Below are 27,735 nucleotides of genomic sequence, written 5' to 3'. Positions count from 1 at the left end.
TAAACTTGAGAACTAGGGATTTGTTATACTCAAGATATGTGGAATTCAAGAACACTTCATTCCCACTATTTTACAATTTTAATGAAGCCTGTGTGAACTAAATATCAAGTACACTGAAAAATGTTTGCATTCATAAAATTATTAAATGCAGATGAATCTAATCTCAATAAATTGAAAAATTCCAGACACTGAAAACCTGAAAAACATTCAGAAAATGCTGAAAATACTCAGCAAGTGAGACAGTATCTGCAGAAAGAAAAGCATTTGACCTTTCAGGTCTTGGGCCCTCTGTAAGACCTAATTCAGATCTGAAAAGTTGGCTTGTTTCTCTTCTCACAGACACTGCCTGGCCTGTGGAATTAGAATTTTTAATTATAATTTTATTCCACATATGACCTTGTTGATATTATACCATATTTCTCCATGACACAGGACATTCAGCCTACTGACTCTATGTCAGTATTCAGAGTGATATTGTCACATTCCTATTTTCTACACTTATTTTCCTAAAACCTCCTCCCACATGCCCAAGAACATCACATAGCTTCTTCTCTCCTATCTTGATTTCTTTATATTAGTCGCAGTTTACAATTAATCCAAGGAAAATAAGTCAAAAGCAAACCTTAATTGCAGAACTAATAAATATAACCTGAAAAATGTAACCATTTTTTCTCATCAAACTAAATTAACTCGTTGCAAATGTGGTTTTCTTTACAATAGCAAGAACAGCAATGACTTCTAATGAATTAGATTAAGCTTTATTCATATTATTCATAAGTATTCATGATCAATTTCAATTCGACTTTAAGTCTCATTAGATGGTGACAAGGAGTTGTATAGGAGTGAGCTAGCTCAGCTGCTTGAGTGGTGTCCAACAACAACCTTGCACTCAAAGTCACTAAGCTCAAGGAATTGATTGTGGACTTCAGAAGGGGAAGTCAGGAGAGCACACACCATCTCCCATTGAGTGGTCAGCAGTGGAAAGGGTGAGCAGCTTCAAGTTCCTGGGCATCAACATTTCAGACGGTCTATCCTGGGCCGAATATATTGATGCAATTACGAAGAATGTTTGCTGGTGGCTATACTTCATGCGGAGTCTAAGGAGATCTGGTATGGCAGCAAAGACTCTGGCAAATTTCTACAGATGTACTGTCGACAGCATTCCGACTGGCTGCATCACCACCAAGTATGGAAAAAAGCTGCAGAGTGCTGTAGACTCAGCCTGCTCTATCATAGGCAGCAGACTCCCCACCATCAACAGCAACTTCAAAAGGTGGTGCCTTAAAAAGGTAGCATCCATCATTAAGGACCTTCACCAATCAGGACATGCCGTTTTTTCATTATTATTATTATCATCAGGAAGGAGGAATAGGAGCCTGGAGATGCACACTCAACATTTGAGGAACAGTTCCTTGTCCTCCACCAGCAGAGTTTTAAATGGTCCATGACCTCACTATTTTGCTCTCTTTTCTGTACTTTTGTTTTTGTCTTACACTGTACTGCTGCTGCAAAACAACAAATTTCATGACAGATCCGTGATAATAAACTTGATTCTGATGTCAGTATCCACTGTGAATGGAAATTGAAAGTCTACTTCCCACCAAGTCAAATTTTCTCAGTCAAGAGAAGTGAGTACATGCAAATTCTTCAAACTGCAAAGTGCGTACTTCGATGGTCATTTCTACCCAATTCATGAAGCAGTGTTCAACTAAAAAACTGAACACACGTTATTTAACAACACTGTGAGAGTATATCGATCAGAGGACAAGACGCAATCCAGATTGCTGCTACATTGGTATACCACTGTGCAACCTGACTGCCAGGGAGTTACCAGAGTCAATATTTTAAAATGGGGTGACTCCTTCCCTGAGCAGTTACAGCTTTTCATGCAGGATTTGATGACTGGCAATCCATAGCAATTTACTGCAGGCAAAGGGAAACTCATTATTTCACTGAATTTTGGGACAAAGTGGAACAATGACACAAAGATAGGCAATGTAGATGGGAGTTAAAAAAAAAAAGAGATATTAATAAACAAATTGAACCATCAAAACTGCAAGAGGTGGCACACTTTTGACCAATGAAAATAATTTCTAAATGATGAAATGCCATGAACAAATGGAACATCTGCAAACATACAGGGAAATCATATAAAAAATTCAGGCAATACCTTTCAGAGGCATAGTCAGGGAATATGACTTATTTTGTATAACTTTGGCATTGATGCTGCATAAATTAATTTAAAACTGCAGTCTGATCAACTTACATTAACCAAAAGTGTTAACAGGACATCACAAAACGGCATTAAGTGAATTTAGTTCACAGATTAACCCGGATTTAATTAAACAGGCTCAAAGGAAGGCAGTATTTGTGTTCCTATGTTTCTAACCAAGTTGGTCTTTTGCATTAGTGGAAATTTAAACAAAGGTTGGTCAGTATCGGGACCTTTAATGTGATGCAGACCTTTTAGCCACCATTAGATGCCTCTAAATTGTATTGCTAAGAATATAAGAATGTCACTTCATGTAAGCTCAAGCAAAACTGAAACAGTACTTCCTCAAGGTATAGTTCAATATACAGGTACTGTGTCAGCACCTATAGCATAAACGAGAAAATTTTTGTTCATCTCAAATACTGATCAAAATGACTATTCTCACCCGATCATGTAATGTCCATCCCACATATTTTAAATAACTGTCATTGAGGAAGGCATCACTGTAGCTCTTCATCCACACACCTATTTCCTCAATACAGATGGCTCGTATCTCTGAAATTGCGTCACTAGGAAAGAGTACAATCGAACTTTAAACCCCATGTATCATTTTAATTACTACTGTCCTAGAAAATAATTTTGAATCACTTGAATATGTGAACATACAAAAGGTATAAAAATAGTAATGTCATGCAAATAACCGATATTGAAAACTGCAAAGATTAAACAAATTTCATGTTACTTTGTATTAAAGAAAATTGGCTGCAGATATAAAGTTAAACAATTATAATATTGGGACATTATATTGCAGCTGTGAAAGCTGCTGAAGAAGCTGCACTTGGAGTACTGTATACAGTTTTCATCACCCTATTATAGAAAACATGTCGTTAAACTGGAAAGAGTGCAAAGATGATTTACGAGGACGTTGCCAAGACTAGAAGACCCTGAGTTAGAGGAAGGGGTTAACCAGGCTTGGTCATTACTCTTTGAAACAAAGGAAAATGGGGGGCGGGGGCAACCTTATGGAAGTGTTGAAGAAATATTAATAAAATAGATGATAATAATCTTACTTGGAAAGGGGAGTCTAAAACTCAGGGGCATAGGGTTAGGGTGAGAGAGAAAATGTTTAAAGGGAACCTGAAGGGCAATGTTTTCCCATGCAGAGGGTAGTGAGCCTACGGAATGAGCAGAAAGTGGTTGATCAGGTACAACAGCATTATTTAAGAAGCACAGAGGTTCAAGGCTGGAGGGATATTGGCCAAATCTGTGCTGTATCTGTGCTGCATTGCTCTATGACTCCATAACAATACTCACATGCCACTGGTGAAGTGAAGCAGCATATTTATTTTATCATTTAATTTCTCCTTATTCTAGTAAATTACAGACCATGCTTTTTGCTTTCCCACAATTTTAGTTTGTGTTTTGAAAAATGCTTAACTCTTTCTACTTCTGATGGAAAGTCATGGACTGAAATGCTTCTTCACCAGCACTGCTGCCTGACCTACTGGATACAATTTTTTCTAGACTTCCAGCAATTACAAAATTTTAATTTGGTATTGTTAAATTCATTGCATTATCTCTGAGAAATGCTCAACCTTGAATTTCTACTTGTGTCAATTGGGACTTTATCTTTTTTACCTCGTTAACTTTTGAAGCTTTATTTCTTCTCATCATGTTTTTTCTCAGGCACAAATGATCAGATTGCTGCAAGTTCAGAGCACAGTGGGTTCAAATAAGTGACTGAGAGTAAAAATTGAGGTGGCCAAAGTAATGCCTGTAAGTTTACAATGAAAAGATCTAAAGAGGGAAAGTGGCCAGGGGGAGGAGCCCAGGTGGATCAACATCTGTACAGGTAGGCAAGGAAGGCTCCACTATGGGGTAACTTTTCTTGTTGAAAGTGTCAATTGAAGTAAAAGATTGAAAATGGTAATAAGAGTCAAAACCATAGTCTTCCCAGTAACAATTTCCACTTAAAAGTGATTTGCTGTAAATTTAAGCAACACACATCAAAGTTGCCGGTGAATGCAGCAGGCCAGGCAGCATCTCTAGGAAGAGGTACAGTCAACGTTTCAGGCCGAGACCGTTCGTCAGGACTAACTGAAGGAAGAGTTTGTTGTTGTTTGCTGTAAATTTAAACTGTTTTTAAAACTTCTCATCTTTCAACGTAAGGATTGCAAGCTTCAACAGGTTAAGTGTTGGACACAAATATTCAGCTGAATCTTTTCTCCCCATCTTTTCTTCTGACTTCTTTTTCATTCTCATTTCTTTTCAACACCCCCTTTGATTTTTAAGGTTAGCCCTCAGCAGAAATGGCAGCTTCAGTCCTCAAGTCTCTACCTCAGAGAAGTGAATCTAACCTAACACAGAAATCTCTCTCCTTCATTTTTCCACCTAGATTATTTTTTTGTCAGGACATTTATCCCATGGTGGAGCCTTCCTTTTTATTCAGAATTCTCAATTCATCAGGATTCCTCCCTTGAACCTCTCACCTACTCTTAATCTTTTCATAGTAATCTATTGGCATCACTTCAACCACAACAATTCTGTCACTTCAATCACTTATTCTCACCTATTACCCTCTGAATTAGCAGCACTCTCATCACTGAAGGCGAATGTGAATACTGTCACTGGCATTAATAGTCAGCTGTTTGGTGATCCATGCTTTATCTTTTGAAGGATGAAAACTAACACTCATCTTATTCTAGACCACAATAACATCACCAAATACAAAACCAATGTTTCAGACATTGACATGACCTTCTCCAAAATTCTCTCCACAGGCTTCAATTTTCTTGTATCACATACAACTGATTCTTCCTTTTTCCAATTATCTACTAGCAGGACTACCCTCACAGACCATACATATCTGTTCAGTCTATAAGGGTGATCTAAGGATTCACTCACCTACAACGTGCATCATGCATTCTGCTCCCATCTTGTTTCCCTGCTCCAGGGCCAAAGGCTTATTGGATCATTTAATCTGTCTTGCATTTCACTCTAACACAAACATACCTACTGTTCTTTTCCCTCCCTTTCCCAATGTTTCAAACCTTCTATAAAGGTTTTCATTTCTGATTAAAGTCATCAGCCAACAATGTTACTGCTGCTTTCCTCTACAAATGCACTCTGACTGCTTGGTACTTCAAGTATTTACTGCTTTAATGACAATGCAATTATTTACTTTCATAAGTCCAACTGTTACAAGTTATCACTCAACTCAGTTTGCAGGAAACATCACTTACCGATATCTGTGCACAAAAATACCCTTGAAAACAGAGTTCATCATGTTTTCTATTTCATCTTGATTCTCTTGAAGCTAAACAAAAACACCAAATATGAAAAACAGTCAATGAATGCACTGCATAATTGCATAGAAGATGAAAACATGTTTTAACATAATTCAACAAACTAAAACTGTGGAAATGGTCAAATGGCAAAGAGGTACTTGGAATGAAAGGAACACTTTCAGACATCAAGACTGAAAAGCAGTGAAAAAAGCTTTTTCCCCTATTTGCCAAAAAGCTTTGCCAAAAAGTCTTTTTGGCAAATAGGTAACACATGCCAGTCCTCATAAGTGGAAAGAGTGAGCAATTTCACATTCCTGTGTGTCAATATCTCTGATGATCTATAATGGACCTAATAAGACACAACAGTGGCTATATTTCATTAGGAGTTTGAGAAGATTTGGTAGGTCACACTCGCAAATTTCTATAGATATACCATGGACAGCATTCTAACTGGTTGCATCGCCATCTAGTATGGGGGGGTGGGGGCTACTGCACAGCACTGAAATAAGCTTCAGAGTGTAAACTTCATCAGCTCCATCATGTGCACTATCTGTAGTATCCAAGACATCTTCAAGGAGCGAAGCCTCAAAAAGGCAGCATCCATCATTCAGGAATCCCATCACCCAGATCATGCCTTGTTCTCATTGCTGCCATCAGGAAGGAGGTGCAGAAGCTTGAAGGGACACCCTCAACGATTCTGGAGTAGTTTCTTCCCCTCTGCTATACAATTTCTGAATGGACATTGAACCCATGAACACTAGCTACCTTTTTTATTTCTATTTTTGCACTACTTATTTAACTATTTAATATACACTTACTATAATTTTCCTTTTTTTCTATTATGTATTGCATTGTACTGCGGCCACAAAAACAACAAATTTCATGACATATGCAGGTGATATTAAACCTGATTATGATTCTGAAATGCTGCCAGGCATAACTTCCAACTTGGAGGGAACGTCGACTCATACCATAAGAGGCTTGTGTCGGGCATTTTCATGCCTTACAAGGCGCAGATTGGAAGTCTGTGTGGGGCGCCACTCCTCGCACAGACTAAAGCAATGTGTGGTTAAGTGCCTTGCTCAAGGACACAAACACGCTGTCACAGCTGAGGCTCAAATTAGTGTCCTTCAAATCACTAGATGAACGCCTTAACCACGTCCAACTTGAGATATTCCCAAATCTATGGTGAGTGTAAAAATATTATCCTAGTCAGAATCATACAGCATGAATACATGCTATGCAGCTCACCATACCCACTAGTGGGCACACACCCACTAATTCCATCTTTTAGTACTTAGCCTGCAGACTTCAATGCCTCATTGATTCAAGTGCTTGTCCAGACACTTAAATGTTGTTAGCAACTCTGCTTTCACCACTCTCGCAGCACATTGCAGATACTCTCTACTCTCTAGATGAAGAAACACCTCCTCCGATACCACCTAAATCTCCTTCCCCTTACCTTGAATGTATATCCTCTGATATAAAAGGAAAACATTCTAGCCTATCATCTTGCATACAACAATCATGTCAGAACCAGAATCAGGTTTATTATCACTGACACGTTGTGAAATTTGTTGCTATGTAGCAGCAGTGCAGTACACTACATTAAAGAACCAAAAAAAAAACCCAAGAAATATAAAAATTGTAGTGCAAAAAGAGAACAAAATAGTAAGGTAGTGTTCATGGACTGTTGTTCAGAAATCTGATGGTGGAGGGGAAGAAGTTGCTCCTAGCATATTGTTGAATATGTGTCTTCAGGCTTCTGTACCTCCTCCCTGATGGTAATAATGAGAAGGGGGCAAGTCCTGGATAGTGAGGGTCCTTAACGATATATGCCACCTTCTTGATGCACTGCTTTTTGCAGATGTTCTTGATGGTGAGGAGGCTAGTGCCCATTATGGACTCAACCTCCTGCACTCGAGTGAAAACAGACTGAACTTCACCAGTGGCTTCTCATAATTGAAATGCTCCATTCCAAGCAACATCCTGGTGAATCTCCTCAGAATCAAAATCAGGTTTATTATCACTGCCTTACTTCATGTGAAATTTGATGATTTGCAGCAACAGTACAATGCCAAGTCCTAATATTACTATTAATTACAAAATAAATAATTAGTGCAAGAGAAAAGAATAATGAGGTAATGTTCATGGACCATTGAGAAATCTCACGGAAGAGGAGAAGAAGCTGTTTCTGAATCAGTCAGGGTGACTGTTCAGGCTCCTGTACCTGACTGAGGGCATGCCCCGAATAGTGAAGGCCCTTAATGAAGGATGCTGCCTTCCTGAGGTACCGCCTCTTGAAGATGTTCTCAATGGTGGGGTTGTGAATGCAATGGAACTGGCTGAGTCCACAACCCTCTGCAGCCTCTTGCGATCCTGCGCATTGGAGCAACCATTATCAGACTGTAATGCAACCATTTGGACTGCTCTCCGTCATACACCTAAAGAAATTTTCAAGAGTCTTTGGCGATATACTAAATCTCTTGAGACTTGTAAGAAGTAGAGCCACTGGCATGCCTTCTTCATGGTTGCATCAACATGCTGGGCTCAGAACAGTTCCTCCAAGATGTTAATACATAGGAACTTAAAGCTGCTCACCCTTTCCACTGCTGATCTCTCAATTAGGACTGTATGTGTTCTCCAGACTTCCTCTTCCCGAAGTTCTTTGGTCTTGAAGATGAGCTTAAAGTGTTGGCTGCACACCACTCAATTAACCAATCTATCTCAGTCTTGTACACCTCTACATTATCATCTGAAATTTTACCAAGATCAGTGCTGTCACCCGTGAATTTATAGATGGCACTTCAGCTGTGATGAGCCACATAGTTATGAGTGCAGAGACAATAGAGCATATCGAGATGTGCCCTTGTTGATTGTCAGCAAGAAGGTGATGTTATTACTGATCTGCACTGACTGTGGTGTCCTGATAAGGAAGTTAAGCATCCATTTGCAGAGGGAGGTATAAAGGCCCAGGTTTAATACTGAAAGAATGATGGCACTGAGCATCAAGTATAACGGAAAAATAACAACTTGATAAAATAGTTGTTGTTGTCTAGGTGCTCCAATGAGATTGCACCCACTGTAGCCTTGTTGCAGCAGTAGACAAACCCAGCAAGCAGGCAGAAGTTAATTCTAAACATAACCAATCTCTTGAACACCTCATCTGAGCAAATGAGTGTTACTGGTCAATAGTCATTGAGGCAACTCACAATGTTCTTCTTGGGCACTGGTATGATTGTTGGCCTTTTGAAGTAGACAGGAACCCCAGATCACAGCATTGAGAGATTGAAAATACCCTTCAACACCACACAGAATGCTAGAGGAATTTAGGTAACAACAACATGCAGGTGTAAACTTTCAGGCCGAGATCTTCATCAGGGCAGAAAAATGGTGGTGGTGGTGGGGGAAGTGGAAGGAGCACAAGCTGGCAGGTGGTAGGTGAAGCTAGGTGAAGGAAAAGGTGGGTAGGGAGGAGGGGGTATGAAGTGAAAAGCTGGGAGGTGATGAGTTGAAAAGGTTAAGGGCTGATGAAGGAATCTGATTGGAGACCATAGGAGAAAAGAAAGGAGGGACACCAGAGAGAGGTGATGAGCAGGTGAGGAGAATTGAAGGGGTAAGAGGGAGCCAGAATGAGGAATGAAAAAAGATAGAAGTGAACACTCCAGCCAGCTAGTCCTCTCAGGTTTTGAGTACGTGACCAGATACACAATTTGTGCCTCATTCCTTGCAAGACTTAGTCCTCTTGGTGGATGTTCTGACATCAGGCTGCGAGACAGAAATCACAGGGTTGATGGAGTCTAAAGGGATTCATACAGGAGTAATAATATTCTCCCTTTCAAAGCATTTGAAGTTTCAAAAACGGTTGAAGTTTCACAGCTGTTGTGCAACTGATGTATCTCTAATTTCAAATGGAAATGCCTTTCTATTCTCATGACGGCCTTCCGTAGGCTGCACCTGGACTTAATGTAGCATTTGGAATCACTGGTCTTGAGCACCACAGATCTAGCCCTCAGCAGACTGTAAATCTCCAAGTTCATCTAGGGCTTCAGGTCTGGGGAAAATAAAATGCTTTTCATGAAGGCCTTGATGAAGTCGGGGACAGCTGTGGCATATTCATGAATGTTTTCAAAGCAGTCCTGCAAATGCTCCTTCTCCTCCCTTGACCACACCTTCAGTCCTCATAGCTGGTACCGTGGACTTTAATCTCTACCCATATGCTGGCAGAAAGAGTACAGCCAAGTAATCAGACTTGCCAATGTACGGGTATGGGATGGCACGATAAGTGTTCTTGATGTGTAACAAGAGATCAAATGGGTTGGCTCCTCTGATTTTGACATGCTGGTGGTAGTTTGTCACAGACTTCTTCAAGCTAGCCTGGACGAAGACCCCAATGCTAAAACATCCTTTCTATAGTGTGCTAGCCAGAACTGCACAGGGTACTGCAGCCAAAGTCTGACTAATGTTTTAAACAGTTGTATAGCTTCACTGCTCTTAATGGCTTGACTAGTAAAGGCAAGCATCCTATATGCCTTCTTTACTATGGGCTATCATTTTCATGGATATTCGGGTTTACACACCAAGGTACTTCTATTTCTTAATACTCTGCAGGACCTTGCCATTCGTGGTATATGTCCTGGTTTCATTACTACTCCCAAAATGCATCAGCTCAAACTTATCCGGATTAAACTCCACCGTCCATTTCTCAGCCCATTTCACCATCACATCGATATCACCCTGCAGCCGAAGACAAGCCTCCACATTGGCAACAACTCTACCTATGTATAGAATATATACAACTCAGTAAGTCACATTAGTCAATATGTAATATCGAACTGTTGGTAAGACCAAGCCTTGAAGTTACTAGTTAGATTAATAACTCCAAGAGTCCATTCTACTAACAATTTGATATAGAGTGGAAATACAGTGTTTTCACACTTGTTATAAGAACTGTACGTAGGGTGAACATTAAAATCCAGTCGACTAAATTGCAAAAAGTTTGCACCACTGACAGGTACTGAGCCATGAATGAGGTTGTAATCTTTTAAAATATATTTCTTCTTTTTGTCTCTAACTGCTCGTATTAAATTATTATCTTGATGATTTTGGTTGCACTTCAGCACAGACATTCTTTCTGCTCTCTCCACTACTCCCACCTGAAAATTAACATGCTCATTTAAAATATCTTGTCCAGTCTAAAGGATCATTGCCCTGAAAAGTTGACTGTTTCACACCTCACTGGTGCTGTGTGACCCGCTGAGTACTAAACAATGTTTTCTGTTTTTGCTTTTATTGTTCCAATAAAATATCCGCTAAGCTACAAAGCAATGGTTTTACTTTATTTGGTATCCACTAAAAATACAAGACCAATCGTCAAAAAAGCTATGCATTTGATATAAAATGATATATTTGAATAATTAACTGTTTCAATCATTTTGCTCTTGAATGATCTGCTATAAGCATAAATCGACTTACTAAAAAAGAATGTTCCTCCAATGAGGTGGAACAAGATGTTCTTTATTGTGACTTTGCTGAATCTTGTATTTTTTTCATATGCTCATTGAGATGAAAATATTAGTTCCACAACTTAAAAATAATATTTCTTCACTGTAGTGGAAGGAAAGATACTGTTTATAGTTACACTGTTGAACATCATGCTGAAGGTAAGGAATGCTAGTTTTGAGAATTCACCTTCAATGTCCACCAGCTAAGGTCAGGATCAATTAAATCATCTCAGATACATTGAAGCTGAATTAAACAAAATCTGTCACTACTCTGCTGCAAGATATCTCTCCACTAAAAAGAAATACCTGATGATGTGGACCCTTGAAAGTATAATTCTAATTACCAAATATTTGCAACCTCTTAACATATTACATCCGATAAATGAGATGTTAAGTAATCAGTCACTGTGCTTCTCCAATGGGAATTAAAGAGTGAAATTCAAGGTGACAAATCACTTTATAAATATATCTGCCATCAAAAAAACAACTGTTAAGAGACTGCCAAGAAGTCAAATCTCCTTACCTCTTGCCAAAGTCTTCTTTCTTTCAATCCAGTGGGATTGAATTAAATATTGCAGGAAAAGGTTTAAAGCAACCTTTTGCAAAATGTACAGTGGCATGCAAAAGTTTGGGCACCCCTGGTCAAAATTTCTGTTACTGTGAATAGCTAAGCGCGTAAAAGATGAACTGATTTCCAAAAGGCATAAAGTTAAAAATGACACATTTCTTTAACATTTTAAGCAAGAGAATTTTTTTATTTCCATCTTCTGTAGTTTCAAAATAACAAAAAAGGAAAAGGGCCCGAAGCAAAAGTTTGGGCACCTTGCATGGCAATACTTCGTAACACCCCCTTTGGCAAGTATCACAGCTGATAAATGCTTTCTGTAGCCAGCTAAGAGTCTTCACAGCTTTTCGATGATATTTAGGTCAGGGGACTGTGAGGGCTATGGCAAAACCTTCAGCTTGTGCCTCTTGAGAAGTCCATTGTGGATTTTGAGGTGTGTTTAGGTTCATTATCCTGTTGTAGAAGCCATCCTCTTTTCATCTTTAGCTTTTTTTTACAGACGGTGTGATGTTTACTTCCAGAATTTGCTGGTATTTAATGGAATTCATTCTTCCCTCTACCAGTAAATATTCCTCGTACCACTGGCTGCAACACAAGCCCAAAGTATGATTGATCCACCCCCATGCTTAACAGTTGGAAAGGGGTTCTTTTCATGAAATTCTGCACCCTTTTTTCTCCAAACATACCTTTGCTCATTGCGGCCAAAAAGTTCTATTCAAAAGGTTCGAAGGAACATCTGAACAAGCCTGATGCATTTTGGAAACATGTCCTGTGGACTGATGAAGTTAAAATAGAACTTTTTGGCCACAATGAGCAAACATCACAACGTCTGTAAAAAAGCTGAAGATAAAAAAAGAGGATGGCTTCTACAACAGGATAATGAACCTAAACACACCTCAAAATCCACAATGGACTACCTCAAGAGGCGCAAACTGAAGGTTTTACCATGGCCCTCACAGCCCCCTGACCTAAACATCATCGAGAATCTGTGGATAGACCTCAAAAGAGCAGTGCATGCAAGATGGCCCAAGAATCTCACAGCACTAGAAGCCTTTTTCAAGGAAGAAAGGGAGAAAATCCCCCATACAAGAATTGAAAGACTCTTAGCTGGCTACAAAAAGCATTTACAAGCTGTGATACTTGCCAAAAGGGGTGTTACTAAGTACTGCCATGCAAGGTGCCCAAACTTTTGCTTCAGGCCCTTTTCCTTTTTCGTTATTTTGAAACGATAAAAGATGGAAATAAAAAATTTTCTTGCTTAAAATATTAAAGAGGTGTGTCATTTTTAACTTTATGCCTTTTGGAAATCAGTTCATCTATTCACAGTAACAGAAATTTTGACTAGGGGTGCCTAAACTTTTGCATGCCACTGTACATCAGTCCTCCATTCAGCCACCAAATCTTTGGACTGCTGTTCAAACAATTTCATTCCTTCAGTCTGTTTATTAACCATAATTGTTCTTCTTGAATCCCAGTTCTTCAATTCCCCTTTCAATGTGTTTTCTTCCAGTGTTCCATTGTCACCTATGTTTTCAAATAATGCTCCAAAATGCAATAAAGCAGGCAACAGAGTTGGCTCAGATCAATTATACTGGTAACATTTATTTCTGCATTCTCTCATGCTGTTTGTATGCCTTCTGCTTGTTTTTAGCACTTCAAACATTCTTGATCTTTTATTCAACATTTTCTAATTAGCAGTTTGAAAACCAACCAATCAACTAGCTTTCTATCAGAGACTATACCATTTACAGATCATCTCCTTCTGTGGTTGGTCCATTTGTATACATGCTTTTTTATCTTCCTCTGATAAATGTGCTTGAAATGGAAAATTGTCTTGTTTATGAACATGTTGAGAACAATTTTCAGAATTTTGAGATTCATAATTTCCAACATTTAGATATTTTCATTGTGACGAGAATACACATAAAATTAAGATGTTTGCTGGCCTGGGTTAGCATCAGTGACATCAGCAAGTGGTCTGCCACCTGCCCTCAGGGAAAGGAGAGATAAGGAACAATGGAGCAGCGTCTGGAGATGTGTAATGAAGGGACGTGGGAGAGAGAGAGCTGTCTGGAGCGGCTCCCCCCTTTGAACCTTGAACTTTTTGAAGTGATGGACAAGCGATACCCCAGCAGGGGGATAAAAAGGGACCGGTTCGCTAAGGCAGGACACACACGCCACCCGAGGTAACGAGACCCTGGAAGCGGTGCGCCTCTCACGAGTGGGTGAGAAGTATCAGACAACGGCCAGGGTGGAAAGGTACGATCAGCGGGAACCCGGTGTGTGTCCGCCCTTGCCTGGGTGCCGGGTTCACTGCAGAGGATCGACTGCATCTGGAGGAGGGGTCACAGTCGGTGACCTCAGGTGACATCACCAAGGACCCGCCCAAAAGTTGCTTGTGAGCAATCTCGCCAGTCTGTGAGTGAAGCCGTTCTGAATGATCAGTTGTTCCTGTTCTATCTCTCTCTTCCCCCACGTTGTCCATCGCCATGGCAACGATTACTGTGAACTGAACTACTAACTGGACTGAACTTTGAGTCACTTTGAAATTTGGTCATTTACCCCTAGACAACGATAGAGCTTGATTGATGCTGTTATCTTAATTCTGTGCACATGTGTGTTTATCATCGCTGAACTGTTGCATTTATTATCCTTTCGATTACTGTGTTGCTTGTTTCTTTAATAAAACTTTCTTAGTTCTAGTACTCCAGACTCCAACCGAGTGATCTATTTCTGCTGGTTTGGCAACCCAGTTACGGGGTACGTAACATCATATATAAGCCATATACTTGCTAATATTTATTGCTTATTTTAAAATTAAGCCTTTGATCATAGTGAGTATTTCAAAAACAGTGAAGGTGAAAGCAAATGAAATGCTGGAGGAAGTCAGCAGACCAGGCAGCATCTATGGAAAAGAGTAAACGGTCATCGTTTCAGACCAAGACTGTTCATCAGCACTGGAATGGTCTAATAAGGGTCTTGGCCCAAAACGCTAACTGTTCATTCTTTTCCATAGATGCTACCTAGCCTGCTGAATTCCTCCAGCATTTTGTGTGCATTACTTTGATTTCCAGCATCTGCAGATTTTCTCTTGAAAGGTAAAAGCATGCTGAGAATAAAATACAGACAGAACATAGCCACTAACTTAAAGTTCAAAATAATGTGATATATTATACGGAATTATTTTAATTTATATTCAATTATTTTAGATGTTAATAACCAGTACTTCTAAAAAAAAAACTTGTACTGCAATCTTCCATGCTGTAATTGAGCCAAATAGTTAAAGCCATAGCATAGCACCACTACAGAAATGTACAATTCCTCCTCCCATTTGGGTATTTACATATTCTTACAAGAATTTATTATTATATATACTCTAAATGTAAAGCATTTACCATAGTAGAAATGAAACATTGAAAAAAAAACAGCAAGTCATGCAAAATAACTTCTATGATGAGGAAATCAGAAATAAAAACAGAAAATGCTGGAAAAAATCAACCTGAGCTGATTTCAATTTCCAGCATTGGTAAATTTCCAACATCTGCTGTTTTCATTTGATTTGCACTTAAATTATAGAATATATTGTAAGTCTTACCTCCTTTCTCTTTTGTAGAAGTAATTCTAATCTATCATTAGCTCGTTTGCCTATCATTTTGTTCCTTTCAGCTTCATACTGTCTTTGTGTATTATCCTGATGTATACTTAAGTTTAAGGCTACATTCACTAATGCAGTCATCAGCTTCATAGCTGCAATGAGAAAAGCAAAATCATTAATTTTAAATTAAAACTTTTGTGTTGTGCTAATCACCAAGCTCAAACATATTTATATCCTCACAGTTTATGAAACTGCATATAAAATACTGGAGGAAATTGGTGTTAGTTAATCTTTATTAATATAATTTAAATACTACATAAATTGCAAATACTCACACTGAATTTGGTTGTGACAGTGTAACCAAGTGATATCAAGAGAATTTTACCTTGAAGTTCTTTGATGAAGTTCAAAAAGTAGTTAATAGCAAACAAACAAAGCCTGATAAAAAAAATTGACATAGATCGACTTCACAAGCTGATCCTTAACAATAAGTAAATATCAAACTGCTTTGAAAAAGTTCCAGCAAAACTCCCCATTTCTAGACAAGTGTCCGGTCAAGATGCCACTGAGCTACACCTCTGTCGAGATTGTGGCTCTGATTTAGTCGTTTTTTTAAGATCCTAGGGTTGGTTTTTGGGGACAGAAGGGAGAGTTAGAGTTCAGATTAGGGTTTAGACATAGAGATATGGAGGAGTTAGAGCTCAGGCTGGAGTCCAATCTTTTGCTCTATGTTCTGCATTCAAAGGCCAACGACATGGACAAGTGACAAAGGATACCCAGAGTCTAGGCCTCCACATCACACTCAAAGGCCAGCAATGTGGACATGGAACAAAGAGCATCTGGAGTCTAGGCCAGCAACATGGATGTGTGACAAAGGACATCCATAGTTGTTGGGTTGGCAAGCACTGTGAACAAGGACCAATGACAATGACGGCTGGTGGCCCACTGAGTCAGAGAGTTGCAACAGGTCAGTGGGTCCCAGGATTAGATATCTGTGTGAGTAGGAGGCACAGTGGTTGGTGAACCCGTCAAGTACATGAGTCAGTTACTCTGGAGTTCAGAATCATGTCATCGCCTAGTACTAAGCTTGGTACCGAAGACTGAAGACAGAAGATCAATCAGAAGTCCAGAACTTGAATTCTGATGGCCTACTGAGACTACGAGTCTGAAGTCCACCGGGGAAGTTGAAGGCCGGTTGTCTGTAAGTCCATGGAAGACGGGTCCAGAGTCTTGTCCTGTGTTGGAGGGGTGTCTGCGTGTGAATGTGTGCGGGTGGGAGGGAGTTTAGGGGCTCATTTTGCTGCTGTCATTTTGTTGCTTTTTGCATTTTGTTTTGTTGTGTTCTGTTATTCTGCTGAGCATTGTGGAATGTTATGTTGGTGCCAAAATGTGTGGTGACACTTGCGGGTGGCCCCCAGCACATCCTTAGGTTGTGTTGGTTGTTCATCCAAACAACGCATTTCACTCTATGTTTTAATGTACTTGTGATAAATAAATGAATTTTCATCTGTATCTGTACAAAACTTTGTAGTTGAAATAAACTGGGTATTTTGGTAATCAGAACTCCACTTAGCTAACTGGACAGAAATTGAAAGGAACAGAAAGTATTCACTGGAAAGCTGGAAAAAAATACTGTTGAAAATGCAAAACAACTGAAAAGTATAAATGCATAACGACTCAAGTTATAATCTTGATTTACTGTGTTACTGTATAAGCTAGAAGATAGTATAAACAAATCAAAGCAAATCTTAAGTGAGATCAAATTTTTCTTGGATTAAAGGAAACTATAGTCTATGGGTTCAGATGCACTCAGAATAAGGCTGCATGTGTTTGCTTGAGAAAAATGTGCAACACAAAGAAAATTACCTCAAGTGTTCAGAATGAATTCAAACTTAGGCCCACCCAAAACAAATTATTTCAAAATTTTCAATTCACTATTCAGCCTCTGAGTGTTAAAATTTTAGCAGTTACAAGAATGAGAAGTAAATATAAAAATGCTACCTCCCTTCCAAAGTACCTACTCCAAAAGAATGTAGGAGGAAGAAACCATATTTATAAAACTGAAGCAGATCACCAAATGGAATATACACATTAACAACAATAACGGAAACTTTTCAGACAATTTGTCATCATGTAAAGACAAATGCCATACTTTCCTTCTAATTGGTTTTCCAATATTTACTTCAGCCTCTTCTTCTGCCCTTGCTGATCTACAACTTTCACACAGATTCAGACAAATTCAACTTCAGTTATAAAATTTGGTGAGAATGTCTTTTTAACAGTACAGCAACATAATAAATCAAGGGCGTGGAATAAATCAATGCATTTAACTATTTGCTTTGGATTTTCATTGGTATTTGTTTACACTGGGTTCTCATTCCATAATATATCCAATTTAAAACCCTTGCCCTTGTGTAAAAATCCCTTCATCATATAGTAGTTCACTTTTTCTGCAAAGTACTCTATTATTTAAAACTCCCCAATGACCAGTTCTCCTTCAGCGTTATCAAAATACATTATTCTCTCTGAGCATTTGATCATTTCTTCTACCTCCTGCTTAGTCTCATTAGCCAACTTATCTGTATCACACATGCTAAATAAATAAACATTGTTTTACTTGGGGTTTGTGTTCTTTTTCAATATTTTTATTAATTATTTGCATAGTCAAATACAAAATACATTATGATATTATGGAAACAGAAACAAGATTGAATTGCCCCATAACTATGTATAGTAAATTAACCATAATATTGAAAAGGTATATCTTATTCTAATCTAAAGCAAAATCAAAACCCCATAACAAAACAGAAAAAAAACAGCTGTTTGGTTCAAAGAAAAAAAATCTCTGACATATAGTCGTAAATTCAAACATATAATAGCCATCATCATTGCTGACCAAATCGAAAATTGTGAAAGTAGTTCCAAAAAAGGTCCCGATCGTGTGAAAAAATCTTGTCTAGGTATAGAAATAGAACATCTAGTCTTCTCTAGATTTAAACATGACATAACATCAATCAACCAATGGGCATGAGTAGGTGGAGTGGCACCTTTCCACTTAAGCAACAAAACTCTTCTGGCTAAAAGAGAAATAAAAGCCAAAGTATGCAAATCATTCGGCTTAAGAGTAAAATCCAACAATGCCAAACAAGGCAGTCAGAGGGTTGGGTTTAAAGGTTACTGTAAAAAGCTCTGAGAAAGTTTGAAATACTTCTTTCCAAAATTTATCAAGCCGCAGGCAGGACCAAAACATATGAATTAGAGAGGCCTCTTCGACATTACACCTATTACAGTATGGAGAAAAATCTGAGTAAAAACGAGAGAGCTTATCTTTAGTCATATAGGCTCTATGAACTACATTAAATTGTAAAAGAGTGACATGCACATAACGAAGAGGTGTGAACAAGTTCAAAAATTTCATTCCAAGTATCCTCATCAGTTAAAATCTGTAGGTCATATTCCCAGAGGTTTTTAATTTTGTCTAACGGAATGTTTCTCAATGCCAACAACATACTATAAATATTAGAAATAGATCCATTACGAAAAGGTTTCAAAGTAAAAACTGTATCAATTAAATTCTTATCTGGACATTTAAAAAATGTATAAAGTTCAGAACGCAAGAAGTCTCTAATTTGTAAATATCTGAAAAAGTGAGCTTTACGAAGATTATATTTAATAGATAGTTGATCAAATGAGAAAAGACTATCTCCAACAAACAGATCCTGAAAACATTTAATACCTAGTCTATTCCACTCTTTAAAAACTACATCAAAGAAAGTTTTAAAAAAATTAGGAAAAAAGGGACTAGAGAGTGAAAAACCAAATAACCCAAAGAATTTTCTAAATTGTAACCAAATCCTCAAAGTATGTTTAACTACAAAATTATCAGTTAAATTACTTAAGGATAGAAGAATTGAACAACCAAGAAGAGAAATAATAGAAAATTTATTAACAGAACTGACTTCTGAAGAAACCCAAACTAGACAGTCTTCACGATTAATGTAGTATATCCAAAACATAAGGTAGCATATGTTGACTACCCAGTAGTAAAACCTAAAATTGGGTAGGGCTAATCCCCCATGAAGATGAACTTCGTTTAATCGGGGGGTTTTATTCTTCCATAAGTAAGATATAATCGAATCTAAAGAGTTGAAAAAGGATTTAGGAATAAAGAAGGTAGGCTTGAAATAAGTATAAAAATTTAGGAAAATATTCATTTTAATAGAATTAATACATCCAATTAGCGATAAAGAAAGGGGAGACCAATTTGATAGTACCTTCTTAACATATTGGTCAAAGAACACTGAGGCTGTCTACAAGAAGTGTCAGAGCCGTCTCTATTTCCTGAGGAGACTTGAGGTCCTTTAACGTCTGCCGGACGATGCTGAGGATGTTCTACGAGTCTGTGGTGTCCAGTGCTATCATGTTTGCTGTTGTGTGCTGGGGCAGCAGGCTGAGGGTAGCAGACACCAACAGAATCAACAAACTCATTCGTAAGGCCAGTGATGTTGTGGGGATGGAACTGGACTCTCTGACGGTGCTGTCTGAAAAGAGGATGCCGTCCAAGTTGCATGCCATCTTGGACAATGTCTCCCATCCACTACATAATGTACTGCTTGGGCACAGGAGTACATTCAGCCAGAGACTCATTCCACCGAGATGCACATAGAGTGTCATAGGAAGTCATTCCTGCCTGTGGTCATCAAACTTTACAACTCCTCCCTTGGAAGGTCGGACACCCTGAGCCAATAGGCTGGTTCTGGACTTATTTCCTGGCATAATTTACATATTACTATTTAACTATTTATGGTTTTATTACTATTTATTATTTATGGTGCAACTGTAATGAAAACCAATTTCCCCCGGGATCAATAAGTATGACTATGACTATGATATTCCAAAAGAGTGATAAAGTTGTCTTTAAAAAGAAATTTATAATTCTTAGTAATTGTTATACCCAAATACGTAAATTGATTTCTTACAATTTTAAAAGGAAGGTCAGAGTTGACTGATACCAAATTATTCAAAGGAAAAAGTTCACTCTTATGAAGGTTAAGCTTATATCCTGAGAACTGACTAAATTCAGAAAGTAAAGAGAGTATTGAGGGTAGAGAGGACTCCACATTAGAAATGTAGAGCAAAAGGTCATCAGCATAAAGCTACACGTTATGCAGGGTTATGCAGGACAACTTATGCAGCAACACAGGGTTTGTGTTAAAATCTAAATCTGTGGCAAATTGAGTAAGACCATGATTTTACACGTGTTGCATGTGTCCAACTAAAGCCTGACAAATTCATTCATGTTGCCATTTAAATGTAATTCAGATTCTATGTTTCAGTTGTACATCATAGTATGTGCTTTAGCATTCAAACAAAAATTCTTCATAAGTTATTGTCTGCACAAAGTTATAAACTTACCAGCCAACGTACTGGTGTGCCTGAAGGCTCGAACTTGGGAATCAGAAAGCCCAGTTAGCAAAGAAATCACTGTATCCATCATGTATTCATCATAAATAATACTGTACTGACACTGCCGGATCAGCACTCCAATAAACTCACAGAAATTTGAGCGAAATTTCTTCCACTGTGGACCAGGCATTGTTAGTGGATAATCTCCACTGTCCTGAAAATAAATATTTTCACGATTATAATCTTTAAAAAGGTAATTATATGGTAATTATAAGCAAAAGAGTTTTACTTTCTATACGTATAATATTTCTTTTGTCCTGACCCACATTTGAAGGAAAATACCATACAAAAATAAACAGAGTTCAAGACATCATTACTCATCAAAATACTCAGAGCTCAAAAAAAGTAACATGATAAAATGACACTTAATTATTATCTAAAGTCAATTATCCACTTGCTTTTCCTTCCTGTTTTAGAGACAGCAGCCAGGTGCATTTATTGTCTTTAAGGTAATGATGAACTCTCTTGTGGAGTTGTGCAGTTCACAAGATTAAGAAACACAAAAGTTGACTGTTTCACGCCTCACAGGTGCATAGCAATTCTGGCACACTTGAACAGCATCCTTATCTATTTCAGATGGTATTTACAGTTCAAAGTAAGTTTATTATCAAAATACACATACATCACTATATACAACCCTGAGATTTATTTTCTTGTGAGCATACTGAATAAATCCAAAACACAGATTTTCTTCTTTTTATACCATTTTGTTGTTAATTTACTCTAGTGTTTTGGATCATTGTCTTGTTGCATCATCCAATGTCTATTAAGCTTCAGGTGACAGACTGCTATCCTGACTCCAAATAGCTTTGTAGAAGATATTGCCTCAGAGGTTCATATACCTTTTTGAACCTGGACTGTGATTGTTTAAATGGAGTACTCAGTATTGGATAAGAAGTAGTACAATTGTCTGTGTGTTTCACAGATTTTATTTGTCTATTATTGTGACTTAGATGAAGATCAGATCACATTTTATGAGTAATTAATGCAAAAAAAACAGGTAATTACAAAGGGCTCATAAACCTTTTCCTGCAACTGTATATCGCGGTTCCAATTAATTGGGACACATCGGGACCAGTAGATTTTGGCCCAATTAAGCAGCTGCCCCATTTAGTCGGTTTCATGGAAATAGTTAAAAAGGTTTTAAAAAAAGACAAACTGAGTAATAATTAAATGAAATATAGGAAAAAAAATTAGAACACAACCAATACTACTACAGTGCTATAAAACTGTGTATTAGTTCCAAATGGTTATCAACAGAAGCATTCATCTAGTGTATGCAAAATCAGCACAGACACCTAGTGCAGATAATGGACTGCCTTCATACAATGCTATTGACGATTGCATCCTCCAAATCCACATTTCATTGTAACATTCAAGATGATTGTCAATACGTTCAAAGTCTTGTAGTTCCTATCTTGTTCAAGTAGTGAAATTATTTCATTTTCACTCCTGGCCGATCCTGACATCTCCTTTTAAGCCCAAAATCCCCTACCTCGACCTTAGTGGAAGGCAAGATCTACCTACTAAATCGTTTAGAGAAAAAACAGCTCAGATTGTACTGCCAACCTGAGGCTTTTTATTTGGGCTAATAGTATTTGAATTACACAAAATACTTCTGTCAAACTTTCAAATTAATTCAAACAAGAAAACACTGTAACTAGCAGATCTTTCTTTAAGAATATTACAAAACTTCACACCTTTAACTCTAAGTTTCATTATTTAATTTTATTTCAACATGAAAAATAAATGAATAAAAATTGACTGTTGCACTCAGTTTGATGACTGGGGCTGAATACTTATTGCTAGTTCCCTGAAATTTGGCTCATAACTACACAGCCAGTCTGAAACAGTCTGTGAGGTGTCTGTCAGTAAGACAGCTCCTGTACTTAGATTTAATAATTTTTCATCTGTGAAAATGCAATTTCACAAAGATAAGTTGACCCGAAGTAGGCACTGACTTTTAGTGCTATAAAACCAACGCGCACACTGCGCATTGCTGGGGCCCCATCAGTAGTAATTGCCACCAGTTTATGAATGGGGTTGTCATTTTCACGGACATTTTTTAAACTCATTGTAAATATCCTCACTCTCTTTCTTTCCTTTAATTGCAAAAGAGTGAGGAAGTCCTCCTTTGTTGTAAAATCCTGGAAAGCCATTCTGACAAATACAACAAGCTGAGCTGTTTGCATTACATCCAGGGATTCATCGAATTGTAGTGAAAAATATTCACGTCCTCTGACAATGACTCTACCCTCCTTGTCACTGTTGCAGGGCCAAGTGGTATATTATGTATTGCAGTTCTGCTGACGTTTTTGTTTTTAAAGTCATTAAAACAGTCTCTGCAGTAATGACCATTGCTTCCTTGAATAAATCGCCATCTGTAAAAGGCTTCTTGTGTTTAGCCAAAAGGTGACTTACGCAAAATGATGCTTCAATAGCAGCCTTATTTTGAGCAGCATGTTTTGTTAAAAACGATTGCTGGGCCTTCAGCCCTGATTTCAGCTCCTCAACTTTCCTGGCACGAATTGCAGATTTTGGGGAGTAGGTGTCTTTAAATTTCTGGTGGTTGGTGTTGTGGTGCCGCTCTAGATTTCCTCTTTCAGTCAGTGCTTGTGTTTGGTGGCACAACATACATACACACTTGTCTTTCACCAAGGTAATCAGAAATTCCTCTTCCCATTCTGGATGGAATTTGTAAGTTTTCGCCTTCTTTCGTGGAGCCTCCGCCATGCTATCAGGATATCACGAGCGAGTGCTGTATATTGACGTTTGCGACAGTCTGTACTCTTATCCAGTGGTCCCCAACCTCCAGGCTGCGAAGAATGCAGCGGTACAGCTGTGGTCGGAACGCACCCAGCTCATCTTTAAGGGAAAAAAAAGCCAAAATAAACAAGCTAATTAATTAGGTGCCGCCCTGCACGTAAATGTCGGCCCAGATCAGAGGCGACGCAATTGGCAATTGCCTCTGATCTGGGTCGACATTTACATACTGGGCGGCACCAAATTAATTAGCTTGTTTATTTTGGCTTTTTTTCTTAAAGATGTGCTGGGTACATTTCGACTACCGCTGTATTCTTCGCGGCCCGGTGGTTGGGGACCACTGCGTATCTAATTTAATTGGTCACTTTGATGCAGCACACTCTACGCTGCAAACGCAGTTCATGGTGGGGTGCTACACACATGCGCACTGGGTAGAAAGAATGGAACTGAAACCCTGCAACCCGGAAACAATTTCTCTTTACAAACAGCTTTGTAGCAAAAGTATTGCTATATTACCATTATCCTAATTAGTATTACTTATTTTTATAATGCTCACATTACAACAGTATTTGTGTATTTATTTTTGATTTTTTTCAAGATCTACTGGGAAAATCTCAAAGATCGACCAGTCGATCGCGATCGATGGGTTGGTGACCCCTAATCTAGTGTATGCAAAATCAGCACAGACACCTAGTGCAGATAGTGGACTGCCTTCATACAATGCTATCGACGATTGCATTCTCCAAATCGACATTTTCATTGTAACATTCAAGATGATTGTCAATACGTTCAAAGTCTTGTAGTTCCTTCCTTGTTCAAGTAGTGAAATTATTTCATTTTCATTCCTGGCCGATCCTGACATCTCCAAGCCTGAGTGCTTGAAACCGCAGTGAGCAAAGCAGTTTAGAATTGTCTTACTGCTTATTTCTTGCCAACCACTAGTGACAAAAATCACTGCTTTTTGAACACAAACACATGCAACTGATGCTTTTTAAAAACTGTTCACTCTGGGCACGATGTAGTGTTTAATGACCATACAAGTGAGTGCAACAGACACTAGTTAAAAGCTGTTCGGCAATAGTCTCCTTCCCCAATTAAGTGGCATATTTTCCCAAATAAATGAAAGGAATCCTAGGAATTTTCTTAATTAGTTTTTGTTCTTTAAGAGTTGTCCCAAATAAGTGGCTGCTCAAATAACCCAAGGCCCAACAAACCAGAATCCACTGTCCTTTCAATATTGTTGTAGATTAAAGAATTAGTATTTTTGGAATCTACATTTGACATTATTCTGGTAAGTAAAATACAAGTAGACTTTCTGCCTCTTTCATAAGTGATCATTTAAAAGTGAATTTTAATTTTTACAATCCAAAATGAACTAACTATTGTAACTATTTAGCTTTTAAACCGAAAAACATCAAGAGATGTAACTCTGGTTTCAATCTTGGGACCATCCAAATTTATACATACTAAGCATTATTCAATGAAGTAACAGGGACTCACTTCATCAAACTCTTCAGTCATTTTCCTGATTATTTCTGTATTCTGCATATTTCTAAACATTTCAATTCTGACAGTGCCTGTAAAGGAAATAAACACAAAATTACAAAATGACCTTCATAACGACTGATGAGTTTCATAAAGCTACAATGTATAACTCCACCAAAACTAAAGTGTTCAGTTCAAGTAAAGCTAAAATGGATTTAAAAACACAACTTCAATAGGTCTTTATAACAAAACAGATGCATTAAATCACAAAATAATGAAAAAAAAATTGCACAAAACAACTTTTTCATATCCAACTGGAACTAGCTCCAAATATAATAGTGCTAATAATAATAGTAATAAAAGGACTCCTGGTTAAGATGGCGCCTGCGTACAGCGCTTCTTTGATTGACGACATCTGGCTAGATCATGGAACCACCTTTTTCACTTCTTTTAAGTTCATTTCTCGTCTTGGATGTGATTCTGGAACTGTTGGAGTCTGTGTTTTGCTGTTAGGAGATCTTTTGGGTGCTTCAGTGCTCTGCAGTCTCCAAGATTCCGGGAGGCAGAAGCAGTGTGAGTAAACCTTGTGGCAAGAAGCCTGCAAGATGGTGCACAAGCCAATGTCTGACCCCATTACTCCTATTATAGTTTCCATTGTACACCGATTAAAGCGACGAAGGTGACTGAAATATCAGGGTGAGTCGAGAAGTTTGGAGATTGTTTGGGTGTTCCAGTGCTCTGCAGTCTCTGAGATACTGGGAGGCAGAGGCAGCTTGTGCAAACCTTGTAGTAGGCAGGCTACAAGCTGACGTTTGGCTCCATTTTACCGATTATAGCTTTCATTGTTCGCAGACTCAAGCGACAAGGGCAAATGAAGCATCAAGGCGAGTGTGGAGAGTGAGCATCAGCTACCTGTCTTTTTGATCGCTCTGCTATGCTACCAGAGAACGATGAGTCTGCTGCTGCAGAGAATGTTGCCCAGGTTTTTCTGCCTTTTGGATGTGAACTCGGACTACAAAAGCTTTTCTCAGTCTTATAGTGTTTATATTGTGGTGTTTTTCGCCTTTATTTTCTCGTTTTTTTTGTGCGGGGAGGGGAATTGTTCATTTTTTTTATGTGGGAAGAGGAATTTGAGGATCAATATGCCTGATTTGTTTTGTTCGTTTTTTATGCAGGAGGAGGGATTTGGAGGTGGTGGGGGGGGGGGGTCGATGTGCCTAATCCATTTTGTTTGTTTTTTTTTTGCGGGAGGAGGGGTTTGGAGGTCGATCTGCCTGATCCATTTTGCTCTCTTTGTGTGGGAGGAGGGATTTGGGAGTCAATATGCCCGATCCGTTTTGCTCAGTTTTTGTGTGGGAGGAGGGATTTGGGGTTTGATGGTTCTGTTTCTGTTCATTTTTTTTGCGGGGAGGTAGGATTTGGGGGTTGATGATCATCGTGTCTTTCTTTTCTTTCTTGGTTTCATGGCTACCCAGAGAATTGAAGAATTTAAGAGTTGTATATTTTGATAATAAAATAGAATCTTTGAAATTCCTACAACATTCACTTTCCCCTTTTAGGTGAACAGGTTGCATTAGTTATACATAATGGTATGTACCAAGGAAACTGACTTTGCAGTTGGAGAATTCAGTGAAAAGGCAGGAGAAATTCTAGTGCAGGTCTCCATAAATAAAGAGTAAGTGCTTGATGAAGACTTTAAGGTCGATAAATCCCACAACCAGTTGAGATTTACCCAGCTTTAACAGGAGGAAAGGAAAGAGCTGGTTGAGATTATTTTTTAAATCTTTGCTTAACGCAAATGAGGTAACAAACGACTGGAGCAAAACAAAAGTGGTCCGCTTTTTTAACAAAGCCCACATACAAAAGCCTGGTAACTACAGATTTTTGAGCCCAACATCAGTAGTAGAGAAGATACTGGAAAGTGTTCTATGGGAGAAGATTAATGAACACCTACAAAGAAAGGCTAAACCACAAACAGCCAACATGGCTTTGTCAAGGGCAGATCCTGTCTGAACAATTTGACTGAGTTCTTTAATGGAATAACAAAATTTATGGATGAGAACAGGGCAGTTGATGTGATTGCAAAACACACAATATGCTGGAGGAACTCAGCAGGACAGGCAGCATCTATGGAAAAGAGTAAACAGCTAACATTTTGGGCCGAGACCCTTCATCAGGATGAAGGGTTTCAGACCAAAACGTCAACTGTTTACTCTTTTCCATAGTGTTGCCTGGCCTGTTGATCTCTTCCAGTATTTTTTTGTGTGTTGCTTTGGATTTCCAGCATCTGCAGAATTTCTAGTAGTTGATGTGATCGACATGGATTTAGACGTGGTCCCACATGGGAATCTAGAACAAAAGGTAAGGGCTCATGTGATCCTGGGTAAATTAATGAACTGGATCCAAAACTGGCTTGGCAATAAGAGACACAGGGTGACAGTAGAGGATTGGTTTTGTGATTGATATACTGTGATTGTGGTGTTTCATAAGTATCAATGCCTTTGCTGTTTGTAAAACAATGTGAATGACTTGATTGCGGATGTAGGCAAACCCGTGGATTACACAAAAATGGGTGGAGTTATTGATAACATGTAAGGCTGTTTTAGGCTAAAAAGAGGTACCAATGCTTTGGTGAAATAGGTTGACAAAGAAAACTGCAGATGGACTTTAACTCAGACAAATATAAGACAATACTTCTTGGAAACATTATTGAGGCTGGAAGTTACATCATGAATAGTGGTGTCTTAGGGATTACCAAGGAACAGAAAGACCTCAGAGTGCAAATCCACTGATATTTGTAAGTGGCAACTCGAACAGACAACATAGTTAGGAAGGCATACAGGATGCTGGCCTTCATT

At 38.4% G+C, this 27,735-nt stretch overlaps 1 protein-coding gene across 3 annotated transcripts in view; it reads right to left on the bottom strand.

The window, feature by feature from the left end:
• LOC134345410 (cohesin subunit SA-1) overlaps positions 1-27,735 on the bottom strand; it is a 281,646-nt gene that overhangs the window by 45,197 nt on the left and 208,714 nt on the right. For all 3 annotated transcript variants that reach the window (XM_063046029.1, XM_063046032.1, XM_063046030.1), the window contains exons 6-10: positions 24,893-24,969; positions 20,579-20,783; positions 15,164-15,315; positions 5,455-5,528; positions 2,658-2,781 (exon numbers count right to left, since the gene is read on the bottom strand). In XM_063046029.1, the coding sequence (XP_062902099.1) occupies positions 2,658-2,781; positions 5,455-5,528; positions 15,164-15,315; positions 20,579-20,783; positions 24,893-24,969 (632 nt within the window). The remainder of the gene's footprint in view (positions 1-2,657; positions 2,782-5,454; positions 5,529-15,163; positions 15,316-20,578; positions 20,784-24,892; positions 24,970-27,735) is intronic.

Source organism: Mobula hypostoma, chromosome 4 (genome assembly GCF_963921235.1).
Source record: "Mobula hypostoma chromosome 4, sMobHyp1.1, whole genome shotgun sequence".
Classification (NCBI taxonomy): Eukaryota; Metazoa; Chordata; class Chondrichthyes; order Myliobatiformes; family Myliobatidae; genus Mobula; species Mobula hypostoma.
The sequence above is the reverse complement of the archived record's forward strand: the minus strand, read 5'-3'. Positions and strand labels throughout refer to the sequence as shown.